We start from the raw sequence: 19,739 nt of genomic DNA on the forward strand, positions 1-19,739 counted from the left end.
ACTACACACCTGTTAGGATGGCAAAAATCCAGTACACTGACAACACCAAATGTTCGTGAGGATGCAGAGCAACAGGAACACTCATTCATTGCTCGTGGGAATACAATATGGCACAGCCATTGTGGAAGACAGTTTGGCAGTTTCTTACAAAACTAAACATAATTTTACCATATGATTCAACAACCACACTCCTTGTTATTTACCCAAGTGAGCTGAAAACTTATGTCCACACAAAAACCTGCACATGGATGTTTACAGCAGCTTTATTCATAATTGCCAAAACTTAGAAGCAAGCAAGAAGTCCTTCAGTAGGTGAATGGATAAATAAACTATGGTCCATCCAGACAAAATATTACTCAGTGCTAAAAAGAAAGGAGCTATCAAGCCATGAGAAGACATAAGACAACCTTAAATGCACATTAGTGAGTGAAAAAGGCCAATCAGAAAAGGTTAAGTACTGTGTGATTCCAACTATATGACATTCTGGAAAGGCAAAACTGTGGAGACAGCGAAAAGATCAGTGGCTGCCAGGGGTTAGTGGGGAGGGAAGGATGAATAGATGAAGCAGGGAGAAATTTTAGGGCATACTGTAACAGTGTATACATGTCCTTATATATTTGTCAAAATGCATGGAATGTACAACACCATGAGTGAACCCAAGTGTAAACTGTGGACTTTAGGTGATAATGACATGTCAATTTAGATTCATCAATTATAACTAATGTACCAATCTGGTGGGGGATTTTGATAGTGGGGGAGGCTGTGCATGTGTAGGGGCTGGGGGTATATGGGAACTCCATCTTCTGATCAATTGTGTTGTGAATCCAACTGCTCTAAAAAAGCCTATTTTTAAAAAATCAATTGGCCATAAACTTTAAAAAATTAATTGCCAATATTTTTGGACTCTCAATTCTATTCCATTGATCTATATGTCTGTCCTTATTTCAGTATCACACTGTTTTGAGTACTGTAGCTTTGCAGTCAGTTTAGAAATCAGAAAGTGTAAGTCCTCCAACTTTGTTCTTTGTCAAAATTGTTTTGGCTATTCTGGGTCCCTTGCATCTCCATATGAATTTTAGGATCAACTTGATAATTTCTGGAATATAGGCAGTTGGGATTTTGATAGGGATTGCACTGAATCTGCAGACCAATTTGGGGAGTATTGCCATCTTGACAATATGAAGTTTTCCAGTCCATGAATGTGGGATGTCTTTCCACTTATTTAGGTTTTCTTTTACTTTTTTCAATCATGTTTAGTAGATTTCAGTGTACCAGTCTTGTATTTCTTTTGTTAAATTTACTCTAAGTATGTTTATACATAAATTTATTCTTTTTGATGCTATGTAGGCAGAGTTGTTTTATTAATTTCATTTCTGGATAGTTCATTGCTAGTGTATAGAAATACAATTGATTTTTGTATATTGATCTTGTATCCTTCACCTTTGCTGAACTGGTTTATTAGTTCCAACATTTTTTTGTGTGGATTCCTTAGGATTTTCTCTACATAAGATCATGTCATCTGAGGCTAGAGACAGTTTTACTTCTTCCCTCCCAATCTGGATTCCTTTTATTTCATGTTCTCACCTAACTGCCATGGGCAGAGCCTCCAGTAAAATGTTGAATACAAGTGGTGAGAGAGAACATCCTGCTGCTGTTCCTGATCAAAGGGAAAGTCTCTCACCATTGAGTACAGGAGCTGAGGGTTTTTCGTAGCTGGTCTTTATCAGTTTGAGGGTGGTCCCTTCTATTCCAGGTTTGTCGACTGCCTTTTTCTGTGTCTGTTGAGATGATCATGTGGTTTTTGTCCTTTATTCTAGTACAGCATATTACATTGATGGATTTTCAGATGATAAATCGATCTTGTGTTCCTGGGATAAATCCTGCGTGGTCCTTTTCATATGTTGCTGGATTAGATTTGCTAGTATTCAGTTGAGCAATTCTGCATTTATATTCATAAAAGCTATTGGTCTATAGTTTTCTTTCCTTGTGATGTCTTTGTTGGGTTTGGTGTCAGGGTGATCCTGGCTTCGTATGATGAGGTGGGAAGTGTTCTCTCTTCTTCTCTTGTATTTTTTGGTGCTTTATCTTCACTGCGTCTTCATGGTGTTGCTCTGTGTGACTGCCTTTCTCGGTAGGGTCCAGCACTTGGCCCAGCCACGTCCCTGGAAGTTTACAGTTTACTCCGTCAACCATGCTTGGCCATGAATATCCATTGGAGGCTGGTGCCTGTGAAAGGGGGTGTGGTGAGAGCCCCTCTCTGGGTAGATAAGAAGTCAGCGCTCTGAAACCCTGCACACCAGCTCTCAGGTGGTCATCGGTAAGACCTTGGGGGAGCTCCTGTTACAAAACTGCCCAAGCCTCTTGGTTGGAAATGCATTTTTCTGGATTTTTGTGAAGGCATTTCACAACAAGGAACATCTGCTCAGTTATGTTTAGGCCACAAGGAGCGAGGTAAGGGAGATGTCATCCCTGCAGGAAGTGGGAGCCAATCTGAGAAGTTCCTCAAGAGAACACCAGCCAAATATCAGAAGGGAGCAAGGGGGCTGGCTAAAGCAGAGTGTTCTAAGTGGCACCATCTTGTCTGGGAATCCACCATCCTGTCACCATCCCACTGAGCCAGACAGCCTGCAGGTGCCCCTAAAGTCCTATTCCACAAACCACATATAAACCTGACAACATGGAGAAAGTTCTGGGGGAAGAGGATCCCTGTTTTTGTTTTTCTTTGCTTGGATGGATTGTCATCATTTTGCTCTAAATGAGTTAACACCCTGTCACACCAACCTTCCCATCTTCAAAGTGGGAGGAGCAGAAGGACAAAGATCCCTCAGCCCCAGGAATAAATAAGCCTAAGGGGGGGGTTTTGATGATCACGTTATGAGACACATGATGTGCTCCTGTGATGCAGGGACTGGCATGGAGTAGATGCTCAGTCCACCATACCTCTCACGGATATCTACAAGAAGGGAGCTGCCCTTATGGTCCCCCAGGGTTCTCCAGGCTTGACAGGTGCTCCTGAGCTATAAGGGGCTGCCATTGGTGTCTGAGGGGCCCTAGGGGTGCCCCAACCTGGAGGGCTGGAGGTTGTCCCCAGGAGTCTGCTTCCCTCCTTTCAGGACATTGTCTGTAGCTAGAAGCTCAGAACAGACAGCATGAGTTCTGCCCATTCACAGAACACGCCCCAAAGCCGGGCACTCCCTCATCAATGGGTGAAGGTGGCTTCCTGCCATCCCATTGTGCCAGGAGGTCAGGGACTGCCCAGGGCCTCTCAGCTAGATTCATACCCTCATCTTACCAGTCTCACCTGACTCCCACAGCCCCGACACCTCCCAGTGTTGAGGGGACCTGGATGGTGCCCAGCTGGTGGAGTACATGGGTTGAGTTGAGGGATTAAGGAGGGTGTCTGCGGCAGTGGAAAGCGAGTGGGCTCCAGACACCCTCCACCCCCAGACCTGGACCTTAACCTCCAATTGCCTCCCGAGGCCACCCGGGTAACCTGGGCTAGTCACTTACCTGGTGGCCTGGGTTTCATCATCTGCAAACCAGGCACAGTAATAGGGCTTCTCTAGAACCTGGTGAGCTCTGGTCTTGACCGTGTGAGGTATGGGTAGGGTGGGCTGAGCGTTTGTGTGACCACGAGGTAGGGCCCAGTGCTGGATCTGGCGCACAGTGCGGGGGCGGGCCCAGCACGCAGGCAGCGCGGGGGGGCGGGGCAGGCGCAGCACGCAGAGCGGCGGCGGCGGCGACAGCAGGTGAGTCGCAGCAAGTCCTGTGGGGACGGACTCAGGCCAGAGAGGAGGCGAAGGCTCAGGTACCTGGAAACAGGGGCGCGGCAGAAGTGGCTCTGGCAGCGGCACAGCGGCGGCGGCTTGTGGGGGCGAGGGAGGGGGGCACCGGGCCTTGGCTTCAGGCGCAGGGCCCAGGGCAGCCCCCGTTCCCAGCGGGGTGAGATGACACAACAGCCTGGCGGGGCGGGGCATGAGGAATGAACGCCTCTGTCTGAGGACAGATGGCCGCTGGGCTAAGGCCAGGGTCACAGAGTCGCTCCTGTTCCGGATCCTGGAGGCCTGGCCCGGCTGTTGGGAAGCCTCGCGTTTCCACCCTGCTTTGGGTTCCCACACCACTGGAGCAGTTCCTAGCTGGGCTCCCTGGGGCTGCCGCCTCCCCACCCTAAGGGCCCCTCCCAAACATGCCCAGATCTGGCTTGACCAGGCTCCCTCCCTTGCCTGGGAGGCAGGCCAAAGGGATCTCCATGTTTCCTGTGACCTGCTGGCAGGCCCTGACCCTGCATCATCCCAGCCCTCCAGCTAGCCAGTGGTTCCAGGCTTGGGTCCCCAGGGCAAGCTTAGAGCAAGGACTTAATGCTGGTCAGGACCCGGCTGGGCAGCCCGTCACTCCCCTCTGGCCCTCGTAGGTGCCAAGAGCTGGCTTGCTGCTCCTCTCAGCTGCCCACCATGGCCCGGGGGCTGCCCAGCACTGCCAGCCTGGTGCGCTTCTGCCAGAAGCTGAACCGGCTGAAACCACTGGAGGAGTCCACCATGGAGACATCGCTGCGGCGCTGCCTGAGCACGCTGGACCTGACCCTGCTGGGTGTGGGTGGCATGGTGGGCTCGGGCCTCTACGTGCTCACGGGCACCGTGGCCAAGGAGATGGCTGGCCCTGCAGTGCTTGTGTCCTTCGGCGTGGCCGCCATGGCCTCCCTGCTGGCAGCCCTATGCTACGCGGAGTTTGGGGCACGTGTGCCCCGCACAGGATCTGCCTACCTGTTCACCTACGTGTCCATGGGTGAGCTGTGGGCCTTCCTCATCGGCTGGAATGTGCTCCTAGAGTACCTCATTGGTGGAGCTGCTGTGGCCCGCGCCTGGAGCGCCTATCTGGATGCCATCTTCAGCCACAGCATCCGCAACTTCACTGAAACCCATGTGGGCATCTGGCAAGTGCCCTTCCTGGCCCACTACCCAGATTTCCTAGCTGCTGGTGTCCTACTTTTGGCTGCAACATTCGTCTCCTGTGGAGCCCGCATCTCTTCCTGGCTCAACCACACCCTCTCTGTCATCAGCCTGGTCATCATCCTCTTCATCATCATCCTGGGGTTTGTCCTGGCCCGCCCGCACAACTGGAGCTCTGAGGAGGGTGGCTTTGCACCCTTTGGCTTCTCCGGCATCATGGCCGGCACCGCCACCTGCTTCTTCGCCTTCGTGGGCTTTGATGTCATTGCCGCCTCCAGCGAGGAGGCCCAGAACCCAAAGCGAGCTGTGCCTATGGCCATCGCCATCTCGCTTGGCCTTGCAGCTGGTGCCTACATCCTCGTCTCCACTGTGCTCACCCTCATGGTGCCCTGGCACAGCCTGGACCCGGACTCAGCACTTGCTGATGCCTTCTACCGGCGGGGCTATAGCTGGGCGGGCTTCATCGTGGCAGCTGGCTCCATCTGCGGTAAGGGGCCCTTCCGGGCAAGGGGGGAGGGACCAGGGCATTGGGGCCCTGCCCTAAGCCTCCCCGGGAGCAAATCTCCATCTGGGCCTGTGTTCCCAGTTGCATCATAGGCCCAGAAAGGGGCTAATGATTAGACTACCCACCCAGGCTTGTTGGGAGGGACCTACTCACAGCCCCTCCGAATTGTACATACAATGTCAGTTCTGTGCATGTGCTTCCAGATCCTTTCCTGACAGAGGGACTGAGCCCTACTCAGATTCTCCACTGGGCCTGTCACCTAAACTGGTGTGTCCCATTCCTGGGTGGTGAGGGGGGAACAATCCAGCACCCCATATACACTCAGGCTCACTCTGAGAGCCCAAATTCATGTCTGTGTTCCCAAGGGGCCACCCTTGCTCTGACCCCAGCAGCAGCCCCTGGTGGGCCTGTCCACCATGCTGACCCGTCTCCCACCCTCTGCCACAGCCATGAACACTGTCCTGCTCAGCAGCCTCTTCTCCCTGCCACGCATCGTCTATGCCATGGCTGCCGATGGGCTCATCTTCCAAGTGTTTGCCCATGTGCATCCCCGGACGCAGGTGCCCGTGGTGGGCATCCTGGTGTTTGGGATCCTCATGGCTTTCCTGGCGCTGCTGCTGGACCTCGAGGCACTGGTCCAGTTCCTGTCCATCGGCACACTGCTGGCCTACACCTTTGTGGCCACCAGCATTATTGTGCTACGCTTCCAAAAGGCCCCTCCATCCAGTTCCCCGGGTCCAGCCAGCCTTGGCCCCGTGGCCAAGGAGTACGACTCCTTCTCAGACCACACACAGCTGGTGGGCACACAGCAGGCCTCAGCCCCTGAGCCTGGGCAGCTGCGACCAGCCCTGAGGCCCTACCTCGGCTTCCTGGGTGGGTGCAAACCTGGAGCCGCCGTGGCTTGGGCACTCGGTGTCCTGGTGGCCTCGGCCATCACCCTGAGCTGTGTGCTGATCTTCGGGGGCTCGCCCCTGCACCTCCCGCTCTGGGGCTACACCCTGCTGCTCCTGCTCAGCTCCGTCATGTTTCTGCTCAGTCTCCTCGTCCTGGGGGCCCACCAGCAACAGCGCCGGCAGGACACCTTTCAGGTACTTCCTCCAGCAGCACCCATCACTCTCAGCCCAGCCAGCTCCCCTCGCCCCTTCCTCCTCTGCTGTGGCAGGGTGCACCAGGGCTCACAGGGCGGGGGAGGCCAGTCCCCCATCCCCCTCTTTCTGCATGGCGAGTGGGCCCTTGTCTCCGGAATCTCCAGAGGCGGAGAAAGGCTCTGAGGACTCCTGAGAAATGAGGCCCTGGGCCAGCAGACCTTCCCACAGCCCAGCCCAGCCCTGGCCTTGTCCCCCCAGATTCCCATGGTGCCCCTGACTCCAGCCCTGAGCATCCTCCTCAACATCTTCCTCATGCTGAAGCTGAGCTCCCTGACCTGGCTGCGCTTCTCCGTCTGGCTGCTGATCGGTGAGTGGGGGCCAGGCTGGGACCTGGGTGGGCTGCAGGAGGAGGGCAAGCAGGGAAGCAGGGCTGGGACGGCGCCTCAGGCTTGTGTCACCCTTGCAGGACTGGTGGTGTATTTTGGCTACGGCATCCGGCACAGCAAGGAGAACCAGCGGGAGCGGCCAGGGTTGACTGCCACACGCTACGTGGTATTCCCCAGTGGCAGCCTGGAGGAGACGGTGCAGGCCGTGCAGCCCCCAAGCCACGCACCGGCCCAAGAGACTGGCCGCACAGAGCAGCCCATCAGTCCATGAGGACCACTGGGGGCGAATCTGCCCTCCCCCACCTCCTTAGGGGACCAGAGGGGCTGGCAGCTGTTGGGGGCAGCTCAGGTTTGCAGGCCTGCCCATGCAGGGGTTGGGGGGGGTCCTCAGGACCTTAGCCCAGGTGCCAAGCTTTGAGTGTTTGGGAGTGGGCTGTGGACAGTGCTGGCGTGGTGGACTCTGCCCAGCGCCTTCCAGTTTATGACCAACTCCAGCTGCCTGGGCAGGGAAGAGGCCTGGAGCTCCGGGGATCCACAATAATAACTGCTAGGCCAGCCACGTGGCCTGCTGCCATGTCCACTGTGGTGTTCTTTGTGGCACTGAGTCCTGACCTTCCCCCCTGGAACTAGACGATTGTCCCCAATCCACAGCAAAGATGCCGAGTCTCTCTAAGGGGAAGGCACCAGCCCTGAGACAGCCATGAGTCAGGGACACAGTCAGGCCTGGTTCCCAGGGTCCTGCCCTCAGGCCAGTGCTCTCTGCCCAGCTCAGAGGGGAGCTACGCACACTAGGCACAGAAGGGTCTCTGACAAGGCGAGGCCAGGCTTCCACCCAGGCTCCCCACATGTCCCCTCGGGGGCGGATCCAGTGAGCAGAGCCTGGACCCCAAGTGGAGTTGTGGTTCCCTCAGTTTCCCAGGGATCACAGAGAGCAGAGCATGTGCCTGAGGCCTGCCCTGGGATATAGAGGTCCACCCGCCCGGGTCCACGCATCTCTCAGGCACAGGCCCACGTGGCCCACACGGCTCCCCTGGGGGTGCACACCATGTGCAGACTGAGGCACAGCTGGTTCCAAGCTCAGGGCTGCCCGCAGCTCCCCAGCTGCCTCTCTCCCTGCCCGCCCCTCAGGGCTCTGTGATAAAGGCTCGTGACAGGACACACGCGTGCAGTTGGGGGCACAAGCGCCAGGGCCTCTCCAGGTACCTTCCAGCCCACCTGGTGGCAGTGGGGCCCCAATCCTTGGCGGTCCCCAGGCCCACTCAGCACCCACACTGGTCTCCCCAAGGCCATGCTTCGTCTCCCATAGATGCCCCCACCTCCCCGTTCCTGCCTGTAAGGACCACACAGGAAGCTGCTGGCTCTGGCAGCTTTACTCGGCTCTCTGCAGCCTTGACCTCAGCTTTCTCTGGGCACCAAGGACAACCAGGTACCCGTGACCTCGCTCCAATGACCAGGCTCAGGGCCGTGTTCTCTCACCCTGGCCCTTCTGAACCCGCCTCCCATGGACACGGCTCTGGGGATTGAGAGGAGCAGGGACCCAAAGGCTTTGCTGAGGCTCCAGGTGCCAGATGATTCCAGATGCTGCCTAGCCTGAGCCCCAGTCCTGGCCCTCCCCAACCTGGCCCATGTCGCTCCACCAGCAAGCTGGCAGCGTGCCCCTGGTCACCAGGGACCCATGAGAAGGCAGCCCCTTGTCTCCCTGGGGTGGGTATCCCCAAATTCCTGCCCCTCCCTGGGACCAAGAGAGGGCTTGGCTCCTGCAGCCCCGTTCCTCCCCTCCTGACCGTGGGCCAGGGAGCACAGAGAAATTCTCCAGCAGGCAGGACTCAGGGCCCCAGGAAGATTCCAGAGGCAGGACCAGGCCAGCCTGCTGGGGGCTTCCATGTCCTCTGTTAGGGACATTCTCTCCATCCCCTGGGCTCCACCTGGGGTCTTGGTCAGAGCGTGGTCCTCATGCAGTTGCCTCAGGCTGGGGTGGGCAGCGGCCCAGACACGTTCTCAGGTGTGACCTTGGGCAGCAGTGACAGATGTGTCCAGATATACAGCCTCGCCACCCCATGGCTGCCAGGAAGCCCGGTGAGCAGGCTCCAGGGTGTGGGCTGGGGTCACCAAGGAGACATAGAAGGTCCCAAAGGACCCCATGCCCACCAACTCAGCCCCCCCTCCCCCATCCCAGCCCCCCACAGCCCGAGGGCTGCCACCAGGAAGGGGCTGGTGCTCACAAGCTAAGCAGGTTTGGGCCCAAGAGGTGCCTGTGCCCTTGCCTGGGGTTCTAGGGGGTCGGATCATCCTCCCACCGCACTCCTCACTCCATGGATGAGGCCTAGAGCTGGGAGGGGACCTGCCCTAGTAACCCAGCCCCAGAGCAGCTGAGACGACTCCTCTTGTCAGGCTTCCTTCTCCCTTGCCTTGGATTCTGGCTGCACAGACCCCCATGCAGGGCTGCTGAGAGGGGAGGGGCTCTACTGTGAGGGGAGTGCTGGCAGGGGGAGGAGGGCTGGGACCCAGGCAGGGCTGAGTCAACCACAGCCAGTGTGGTGACAGCTGGTGAACGGGGAGCTGCTGGGAACACTGGAAACAGACTGGGAAAGCGTTCTCCAGACCCAGACCCAGCAGGAGCCCCACTGGACCAGTGCCCTGTGTCGTGTTCCCCTGTAGGTCTCTGTACAAAACTGGCTTTTGTACAGAGCACCTGTACCGGGGCTGGAGTCAGGGGAGAACATTCTGCCTGGGAGCCGAAGGGTGGAGTTCTCCCCTGACCCCCTGCCCTGATCGAGCTAGGGCTTCATGAGTCCCCAAGGCAGAGCCGCCATCCTTCCCAGTCCTGAACACCCAACCAGCAGAGAGAGAGAGATTACAGGCCTCAGGAATTGGCCAGTGAGTGGGTTCTAGGGCCACCCTGACGACAGTGTCCAGCTCCCAGCAGCAGCGGTGGGGCAGGTGCTGGGCCCCCTCTAAGGCACCTGGGCAGCTGGGTGTGGGGGTGGGGAAGCCGGCTGTGTCTGCTCAGGGTTGGCAGTCCCCTTCGGAGCTTTTGCCTGCAGATGAGGACAGCAGGTCGGGGCTCCAGCCACCATCCTCCAAAGTGTGGCCCAGGGTCCAGGCAGGCCTGCAGCTCACCTCCTCATACTTGGTTCTCCAATAGAAATGGGCTTCCCCATCCACGTACAACAGCAGCAGGTCACAGGAGAAGGTGATCTGGGAGAGGCAGAGCAGACCCATGTCCTGGCTCCCAACCTGCCATCCCGCCGCCTCCCCAGCCCTCACCCTGAGACTCAATGTCAGGCACAGGGGGCTCGAGTGTGCAAGCAGCGGGGCCAGGGGGGCAGGCACATGCTTACCGACAGCCAGAGGGAGCCATGTTGGCCTGACTCACCACACCCAGCCAAGCCACTCCAGTGCCCAGAGTGAGAGTTGTGGGGATGAGCCCGAACTTCCCTGCCTGAGAGAGACCCAGGCTGAGCCTCTCCTGCTGTGGCTGTTGCCCCCTCCCACCCCTTACCCCTGCCCAACCCACCCCAGCCTGGCCCCCACCTGCCCAGTGACAAGGATGTTGAAGCGGATCCCGTAGAGCTTGAGCAGGCTCCGCGCCTCCACTCCTGAGGCCTCCCACCAGTGAGTGGCTGTCCTGGGGCAGGAGAGAGTCTAGTGGCCTGCTCTGCCCACTCCTGGGCTGGGCTGGCCCTCACAGGCCTCATCTTACTCATCCATTGACTCTACCCACCCCTAACCTGAATCCTGGGTCTCAGCCCTGTGTCGTTGCTGAGGACACAGGGGACAAGCAAGCTGGGACCTGCCTCTCAGAAGCTCCCTGCCTGCTGAGGGGATGGGGACAGAAGGGTCCCAAAACATAAACTGGTAGTAGGGATGGGGGAGGCGGTGGCAGGCCTGGAGCTGTGGGGTCCAGAGAGGGGCGCTCACTCTCCCCTAGGAACCAGGGAAGGCTTCCTGCTCGGAGACTCTCTGGCTGGTTTCCCAGGGGTCAGGAAGGAGTTCTAGGCAGAGACATAGGGCGGGCGAGAGCACAGGGTGAGGGGAGCAGGGCATGGGTGGGGTCCAGCCCCACATGGTTGCAAAGGGCTGGGGAGGTCAGCGATGCCAGGCCAGGCCAGGCCCAGCGAGCAGTGTCAGGGGCTTCACCTCCAGGCCTGATGGCTGTGTGCATGTATGCATGAGGGTGATGAGGTGACAGGAGGATGGGGGCCTGCTTAGGAAACTCAAAGACATGACAGTACATGCACACAAGATCCTTGAGTGCATCCTGGATCGGAAAATAAAAAGATTTAGGACTAGTATTGGCACAGCTGGGGAAATATACATATTAGATTTATCTGCCAATGTTAGATTTCCTGAGTGTGACAGGAGGCCAGCGGTCACCTGGGGAAGGTCTTCATTCTCAGGAGAATGTTGAGAGGGTGAGTGTCCAGATATCTGCCACTTACTTTCAAATGGTTTCCTTTGAAATCTACCTAAATATATCTGGCTCACTAGAGAGGGAGGGAGAAAGCAAATGGGGCAAAATGGTAAAAAAAAAAAAAATCCAAACCTGATGAATCCAATGATGGCTATATGGGTTTTCACAGTACTAATCTTTGAGGTTTTCTATAGATCTTTGTAATGTTTTAGATAAAAGCTTAAGGGAAAAGTAAAAAAGAAAGCCCCCTGTGCCATGGAGGGCGATGCTGGAGGAAGGATGGAGTGGAGGAGGGACTGAGGGTCCTAGCTGCAGCAGGGGTGTGGGGGACACGTGGGGTAGAGGCCAATGGGCTCAAGAGGGAGGCTGGACGGAGCCTGTGCTGGGGGACCTGGCGCTGAGAGCACCCCCTCCTGCCCTGGGGACCCCTCCACACACAGCAGAGCGTCCAGAGGGATGGGCCAGGCTGGGGTCTGTCCCGGCTGCCACAGGAGGACAGGTGGAGGGGGACCTGGCTGAGAAGCAGCAGGCAAGCAGTGGGGCCATACCTGAAGTTGTAGCTCCTCTCCTGCAGCTGGAAGGAGTAGTGGGGTCGACAGTCGGAGCCCCCGGCGTCCAGGTCACAGTCCCAGTGGACAAAGATGCCCACAGCCCCTCCCTGCACACAGCACATCACTGCTCCACCAGCACACAGGCAGGGACCCTCTACTCGAGTCCTCCCAGAACCCTGCCCCACACAGACATACCAGCAACGCCAGGTCCTCAAAGACCCCTCCAGCTGCGGCCACAAGGTCCCCGATGCGGAACACAGGGCAGTAGGGGCTGAAGCGTGGGTCGTAGCGGCAGCGCTTGAAATAAGTGGCATCCCAGGTCTCCAAGGCATTGGACCTGAGAGGGAGTGGGGCTGAGGGTCGGGCCAGGCAGGGGACAAGGAGGATCTGGGGCCAGCCAGGACCCACCATGCTGACCTGGAGAAGTTGAACTTGCTGAAGGTGACAGTGTTTTTGATGAACAGTGTGAGGTTCTCAGCCTGGAGCAGCAGGGGCTTCCTGCAGGTGGGAGAGGTCAGGGGCAGGCTCTGCTGGTCCTGGAACCCGCCCTGGGTGTCGGAGACACTTACGTGGGCTCACTGTTGCTCTCCACAGGGCACCAGCCCCGGATCTCACAGGTCCTGTGGGTCCCATTGAACTCCACACACTGGCCCGTTTTTATGCCTTGAAAACACAAGACAAACTCCAGGCCCTCAAGTCTCCACAGGGCCTGGGGAGGGAGTGGGCAGGGGGCTGTTGGAAGAAAGAAGACCCACAGAGGCACCACCAGGCCTGCACGAGGGAGCCACCCAGGGTCCCAGCAGGGCCCCCTGAACCCCCCTCCCAGTGGAGGCACTGGAAGACAGGCCCACAGTTACCGTGGCTGTGCGTCCCCGTCTCCCCTTCAGGACAGTGCTCGTCAGCCCAGCAGTTCGCCAGTGGAATGGAGGGGTGCTGAGGTGGTGAGAGAGCAGAGTTGTCCAGGCCCAGGGGGTGTCTCCCCTTTGTGACACAGCCCTCAGCCTTGCAGTCCCCAGGGACACGCCCCTCCCCTGCTTAGCCCACAAGATTCCCTGAGTCTGGGGGCACATGGGAAAGTTGGAGGGTGGAATTAAAAGGAGGTGGTCAGAGGGGGGAAAGCGAGCAGCCCCCAGCCAGATCGGGGTGCAGTGCTGTATCCCAAGGCAGAGCGAGACTCCTGCCCTCCTGATAGTTCTGTCCTGGGTGGGGGCAGAAGTGACACCTCAAGGCCCAGCTCCTCTGGACCAATTTGGAGGACAGAATAGGGAAGGTGCAGGGACTCTGGGAGGGTAAGTTCATGCCAGGGTAGGGGTGCTGGGCGTGGCAGACTAAGGGAGGGACCCTCATCAGAGTGGCCTGTAGGGAAGTGGGACCCCACACAGTGGCCAAGGGACCACAGGCTATTCCCTTGTTCTGCTGTAAAACAGGGACATTAGTGCCTGCACACGGCCACAGAGTTCTGGGCATCAGCCAAGAGGGGACCTGGTGAACATTCTGGGAGTCCCGGACCCCAGAGAGGAAGCACCCTCAAGCATGAGGCACTAGCACAGAAAGGGTTCTGCCAGGCGGAGGGTGGACGCCTCTGTCCAGAGCCCTGGGCTCAGGGGCAGCAGGAGGAACGCAGCACCAGGGTGGCAGGAAGGCCTCGGGGACTCTGAGAAGCCAAATGACACTGTGGGACTTTGTGGGGTGGGACTGCGAGAGGGGGCAGAGGACAGCATGGGGCCACCTGCTCTGCCTTGCCATCCCTACCTGTGTCCTGGGTCTGCCCCTCCTCACCACCCTGGCTGGGCCACCAACTCCTCTGACCAGACTCCATGGTGACCACCACAGGGCCCCACTTCTGCCCTCATCCACCTCCCTCCAGCAGCCCGAGTGGCCCATCCCAATGACAGACGATCGAGCGCCCCTCCCCTGAGCCCATCTGTGGCTCCTGATGCTGCTGGCTCCAGTTCAGCTCCTTAGAGGGGCTCACAGGCCTCTGTGGTCTGGGGCTACCCCCTTCCTGCCCCAGTCCAAATCTAGGCTCCACCCCACTCAGCAGCAGGGAACCCTGGAGGTGCCTCCTCTCACACAGTTGAGGTCTTTGCCCATGCAGCCCCTCTGCCTGGACATCCTCTAGATCCCACTCAGCCTCCCATCCTGCAGGAAACCCTTCCTGAGGCCCCGGGTTGGCTGACGTGCCTCCCTGGGTCTCCCAGCTGCAGCTTCTGCCCCATCGCAGGCCCTGCCCCCCTGGCCAGGCTGTCTGTGCAGGAGCTCCGGGAGGTGGGGAGGGTGGAGTTCCGTAAGCCTGATCTGGGGGAGGGTCTGCAGGTGTTTGCTGGAGGCCGTGACACTACGAGGAGCACAGAGCATGTGCTGGGAGGGACCAGACGACCAGGACCCTGAGAGGAGCTGGCAGGAACTCTGCTATTCTCAGGAAGCTGGGGTGTCAGGTCTGATGAATTACCCAGCCCTGGCAGCTTCGAGGGAAGGGACAGAAGCTTGGACATGGGCAAAGAGGAATCACGTGAATTCCAGAAAACAGAGAACCATGGCCCCAGCACAACTTCAGGACAATCTACAAACTGAGCATCAACTAGACGTCTCTGAGCATTCAGAAAGGGAGGACATTGCGTGTGTTTCCGAAGGTCAGCACATCCTTTGTGCACCTGCCTCACCTCATTTGTGGACGGGGCCAACCAGGGACATGTGCCCCCCAGCAACTGGGGTGGGACCAACAACCAGGACAGGGGGGACAGGGAGCCACACAGTGACTCTGCAGCCCAGGAAGCAAGTCCATGTTGGACTCAATGAAAGAAAGACGTCACCATGGAGGGAGGCTTCCGGGGCTATGTCCTGGGTCCCAACTGTTCAGACAAAATCCACAATCGAGGAACTGTACACGTGAAGTAGTTAAGATGGTAAATTTTATGTTATGTGTATTTCATTGCAATAACAAAATTGAGAACAAGTCCATAGCTGGGGAAGAAAGCGAGTGTGCTCTGCAACAGACGCTGGATTCCCGAGCCATCCCCAGGCGAGAGGAAAAGGTAAGATTTCGGGGGAGAGTCTGCATTTCTGCATGAACAGGCAAGAAGAGGGTGGGGCACTCTGGCTTGACCCCAGTTGTAGTGAAAAATACCCAGAGATCATAAGTGACCCTGCGCTCAGCATAAGAAGGAGTGTGCTGTGTTTGCCCACAAAAACAGAAGCTGCCCCGGGATACATTAACAGAGGCTGGGCATAGAGAAGGGGAGGTGATCTTCCAGCTTGGCTCTTGCTGTTAGAGCCCACCTAAGCATTGCACCCAGTTCTGGGGGTTACACTCATCACCTGGAGAGTGCCCAGAGGAGGGACCAGGATGGGGAGAGGCCTGGACACCTCACAGAGAACAAAGGTGGAAAGCTCTGGAAGCAGACTGCTCAGAGGTGGGGAGTCCCATCACCCACAGGCTGGAGGCCTTGGGTCAGTGACTCAACCTGGCTGGGCCCCAGTCCTCTCATCTTAAATGGGGACTGCAGTACTTCCTCCCAGGCAGGATGTTTGTGAGACTGAATGAAATGATTCATGAAAAGGTTTTAGCTCAGTGCCTGGGACACAGTAGCACATACTGAGCCCTCAGTCACCTGGGAAGGAGAAGTGGGGACACGGCTGGTGACCCAGGGCTGGTGGAGGAACAGGGACTCACTGGGAGGCTCCCAGGCAGCCTTACCTCTGGGCATCTGCCCTGCACTTGTTCTGGTGTCACAAGGAAATTGGTCACCAAGAAGAACACGTTCTCTCCCTGGAAGGCAAGGATCAGGGTGGGCCCCTGCTTGGCTCCCTCAGTGGGAGAGGCCAGAAGCTGGCAGCCGAGTCTGTGAGGGAAGGAGTCCCGGCCCATCGAGTTATCAACCCTGTGCCCTAGGAAAATGCCTCCAGTGAGGCAAGTTGAGGCAGAGATGGGAGGTTGGCTTGGTTTCTGGCCATTTCTAAGCCCCTGTCCACCTCTTTGAGGCAAGTTTTTTTCTCCTGTTCACTCTTATTCACTCAACCAGAATTTTCCAAGAGCCTCCTGCTTCTAGGCACTGAAGATCCAGAGCTAAATTGGGCTGGGCTCCCACCCAGGCTGGTGGGGACTGGATCCCTCATTGCACACATGGCTGGGGGCCAGGGGAGCAGGTGGTGAGTTCTGCCGGGGACAAAGGCAGGGGGCCTGTGGGGAAGGGTGACTGGCACTGTGTGCTGTGTGTGACAGCTCTGCACATTTGCGGGGATGACCACTGGGGAAGAGGAGGGGAGGGCTGGGCAGAGGGCAGGGGTGTGGCAGCGGTCAGGATCTGCAGGGACTTGGTGGCCACCATCATGGAGAGGAAGCCTTCCCAGGGTGGAAAGCAAGGGCTGGCAGGCTCTGATGGTGTCACCTATGAAGGCTCAGCCTGGCTGCTGCGTGGAGCGCACCTGCCGGCCCACAAGCAGACCACAGGCACAGCAGGGGCAGCAGGGAAACCAGTCAGGAAACGGAATATACAAGAGGAGGGGCAGGAAGGTGGGGAGCCGGGTCCAGCTTTGGTCCTGGTAGACGGCATGGCCCTCAGTGGATGGAAAGAGGCTGCACTGGGAGAGGGAGGGGGTTTCTCCTTGGACGTGGTGGGTGCGCATCAGGAGGCAGCTGTGATCGGGGCAGGTGGTCACCGGGGCTACAACTGGGGCATCAACAGAACAAGGTGGAAACTGGGGCTGTAGATCTGGGTGGAGGGAGAAGGGGCTGGAAATGCAGGATGGGAAGGGCAGAGGAGGAGCCAGACCACAGTGCCCAGGTCAGGGAGGAGAGCACTCAGGAGCTCCAGGCCCTGGCCTCCTGCCCCTCCACCCCACCCTCTAGATCAAGCCTTGAGTTCCCAGACCCCCCACTCTTCTGGATGCAGCCTTTGTGAATGCAGTACCTCTGGCCTGGCTTCCTGCCCCGTCCCCTTGTCCACCTGGAAACCTCTTACACATCCCTGAGAACCCTGTCCAGGGCCACTCCTCTGTCAGGCCCTTCCTGAGTCCAGCCTTGTGACAGCGCCAGCACCCCCTCTGGCATCACAGGCCCCTCTTGCACACACTCACTGCCGGGTGGGGTCAGAGGTGTCAGTGCCTGGCAGCAGCAACAAGGCACCCACCTGTGGCGGCTTCACGAAGTCGGCCACGTCCCACAGCCGGTTCCCCAGCGCCTTGATTTGAGTCACGGAAACCCCTTTGAGTTTGGTGATAACGGAAATCTGGGGGTCCAGGTCCTGCTCCTGGTAGCCTTTTTTCTCGAGGAGGGCCCACCTGGGGAGGAGGCGATGGGCAGTGTGGTGTGTCCCTGGCACTGGGTGAGCAGTGGCAGAGCTGGGCCCCACCCACTCAGCCCCTACACCCTGTAGGCTCCCAGCACAGCGTTCAGGGCCCCCGCCTCTTCTCCAGCCTCATTTCCACCCCAAACACCCTGCTCAGCCCAGAAGTTCTAGCCGTGCATCGGAGAGCCAATGCTCTCAGACCCAGATGCCCACCACCACCTCCTACCCCAGCCTTCACCCTCCCCTGCCCCGGCCAGACTCAGCTCCCTCCTTAAAGGCTCCCCTGACCCAGCCACAGCTGTGGTCTTTCTCAGGGGCCCCAGGGCTCCAGCTCTCACAGGAGTCAGGGACTACCTCCTGCCCCTCCCGGGGCCTCCTGGGCAGAGTGAGACCCATCCTGCTCTGTGCCCAGAGCCCAACACGGGCCTGGGGACAAGGCCCACGAAAGGAAGCAGGTGGGCACACAGGAGGACACAAGCACACAGCTTGCTCTTGTACAAGCTGGCTTCTAACAGAGGGAGATCCTTCCTTCCGCCCCCACGCTGTCCCAGCCTGCCCCTTCCACTACCACCAGCCCAGCCCCTGAGGAGTAACCCCCCAGCCTCAGCACAGCAGGACCAGTCACAGTCCCTCCAGCCAACCTGCCCAGGAGCCACTCTCTTACCCCACCACGTAGACCATGACCCCGAGCTGCAGCAGCCTCTGCAGGGCGCCCACCCGCCAGTTCCTGGTCATCACGTACTTCTCAGTTCTGTAATCCAGAAGCCCCCAGCCTGTCGCGGCCCCTGGGGAGCCCATGCTCTCAGCTCCTGCTGGCTGCCGGGGAGCATGAGTCAGCAGAGCAGCTGCAGCCCCAGCTGCACAGGAGGAAAAGCAGGGGCCCAGGCCAGGCCAGGCCAGCAGCTGGTAAAGGGACACTCCCACTGGGGGCAGGACCCAGCCCCACCCCCGCCCTGGGCTCAGTCCCCACCCCCAGCTGCCCTGGGCCTCCCTTCCTCTCCAGACTCCGTCTGCCTGGCCCTGGGACTCAGAGAGGAGTAGCCCCTCTCCCTTGCCCTTTGGCCTCTCTTCCTTGGGGGATGAGGGGATGACAGGTGTTATAGGTACTTTGAGAGGGGGACATGGGGGAGACAGGATCCCGGAGGAGGGGCCAAGGAAAGCTTCTGGAAGAAGGGACCTCTGAGCTGACACCTGCAGATTCTGAAGTTCAGCAAGCACAGCTGGGGAGGAATGTTCCTGGAGGAGGAAGCCGCATATGCGACGCTGGAGCCTGAGAGAGAACTGGGACCCACAGAGTGGGAGCGTGACTGGGGCTCCAGAGAGGAGGGTGGCTGGCTCTGCAAGGTTCCCAGCCTCTCCTGTGCGATGCCCAGCACAGCTGCCCCACCCCCCGAGCGCAGGGACTAAGGCCCAGCTCTGGAGTCAGGCACGGTCCCCAGTCCGCGAGGGGGTGATGCTGTACCCACCCGGGACGGCAAGGGGAACAAGCGCCCGCGAGGCGCCCAGCCCTGCGCCTGGCCCCTGCCGCGCGCCCTTCTGCGCCCTGACCATGAGCAGGCTGAAGGGCAGCGTGGGCCAGTGGTGGTTGCTGCAGCACCAAAAGCACGGGGTTGCCAGCGCGACTGCCGCGAGGAGCGAGTCTCTATTGGCTGCAGGAGGGGGCGAGGGGTGCCTGTTCGCTGTACGCCACATTCGATTGGTCCATGCAGCCGGCGGGTCCGCCCACATCCCCGGGCTGCGCGCTAGGTGCTGCCCGGTTCAGTCCCAGCCTCAGTGCCGCGACTGCGAAATGAGTATAACCGTGAGGAGTCCCTGCGAGAGGTCTGGGGAGAGTGAAGAGCAGGAGGCGGCGGCGGTGGCGGCCGCTGAAGGTCCTGCACGGGTTCCGGAGGACGAGGAGTATTGGGACGCAGAGTGGACTCTAAGCTGAAGACAGAAGGTGCCCCAGGCAGGAGGTTCAGGCCTGTCTCCTGACCTTGGAAGCTTCTAGGCAGGGGTGGAAGGGTCAGGCTGGGGCCAAGGGGGCAGGGGACCCCTGTCCAGCAGAGAGCGCATCCCTCCGTGGGACATCTTCAGGGCAACCCGTGGCCCCTTTAGCCCCGTGCCTGCCCAGAAATGCTCTTGGCAACATCAGTTGTTCCACTATTAGAACTCGCTTCCAGAATGATGTTAAAATGCAAAAACCTAGTCAAACAGTCTAAGAAGGGCTGTCCCACCCCTTCCTGATGTGGGATCAGGGCTGGATTTTCCCAAGCCACAGGAAAACTAAGCTGATGGATGTATAGAACTTAGAATTATTGCAGTGTTTTTCCCTATAAAATGTTCATAAAAGGTACATGGTCTGTGATCCCATAGAAAGGACACAGCATGCACTTCAGTGTCAGGCAGGCGAGGTCCTAAGCCTGGCTCTGCCAGGATCAGCTACTACTCGCTGTGTGACTTTGGGGCAAGGATTTGCTTTCTCTGAGCCTCGATGTCCCCATCTGTATATGGGGCAGGAGTCCCTACTAGCACAGGAAGAAATGCCTCTAGAGGGAAACAGTCTGGGTAGTGAGAGAGGG

General features: G+C 58.3%; 3 protein-coding genes across 12 annotated transcripts in view; 2 read left to right on the forward strand and 1 right to left on the reverse strand.

The window, feature by feature from the left end:
• Positions 1-19,739, forward strand: part of LOC131398502 (leucine-rich repeat-containing protein 74B-like) — an 84,855-nt gene that overhangs the window by 55,664 nt on the left and 9,452 nt on the right. The window lies entirely within an intron of this gene.
• Positions 210-18,043, reverse strand: P2RX6 (purinergic receptor P2X 6). Of its 8 annotated transcripts, none has more exons than XM_058532088.1 (13): positions 17,843-18,013; positions 17,020-17,170; positions 15,588-15,659; positions 12,748-12,823; positions 12,460-12,622; positions 12,308-12,388; positions 12,086-12,227; positions 11,888-11,997; positions 10,460-10,553; positions 10,302-10,367; positions 10,046-10,123; positions 3,511-3,812; positions 210-2,162 (listed from the first exon to the last, which is right to left on the reverse strand). In XM_058532088.1, the coding sequence occupies exons 1-13, from the start codon at positions 17,974-17,976 to the stop codon at positions 2,099-2,101; spliced, it is 1,533 nt and encodes a 510-aa protein (XP_058388071.1). In that variant the 5' UTR covers positions 17,977-18,013; the 3' UTR covers positions 210-2,098. The 8 variants fall into 8 exon arrangements, with proteins under 8 accessions (XP_058388071.1, XP_058388072.1, XP_058388073.1 ...); XM_058532089.1 differs by having other exon boundaries at positions 214-2,162; positions 12,460-12,553; positions 17,843-18,012; XM_058532090.1 differs by having other exon boundaries at positions 217-2,162; positions 12,460-12,553; positions 17,921-18,010.
• LOC131398493 (cationic amino acid transporter 4) lies at positions 3,756-7,972 on the forward strand. Of its 3 annotated transcripts, none has more exons than XM_058532076.1 (4): positions 3,756-3,808; positions 4,412-5,433; positions 5,899-6,539; positions 6,798-7,972. In XM_058532076.1, exons 2-4 carry the CDS (start codon positions 4,452-4,454, stop codon positions 7,194-7,196), a joined length of 2,022 nt encoding a protein of 673 aa, XP_058388059.1. In that variant the 5' UTR covers positions 3,756-3,808; positions 4,412-4,451; the 3' UTR covers positions 7,197-7,972. The 3 variants fall into 3 exon arrangements, with proteins under 3 accessions (XP_058388059.1, XP_058388058.1, XP_058388061.1); XM_058532078.1 differs by lacking the exon at positions 3,756-3,808 and having other exon boundaries at positions 4,025-5,433; positions 6,798-6,906; positions 7,006-7,972; XM_058532075.1 differs by lacking the exon at positions 3,756-3,808 and having other exon boundaries at positions 4,024-5,433.

This window comes from Diceros bicornis, chromosome 35 (genome assembly GCF_020826845.1).
Source record: "Diceros bicornis minor isolate mBicDic1 chromosome 35, mDicBic1.mat.cur, whole genome shotgun sequence".
NCBI lineage: Eukaryota > Metazoa > Chordata > Mammalia > Perissodactyla > Rhinocerotidae > Diceros > Diceros bicornis.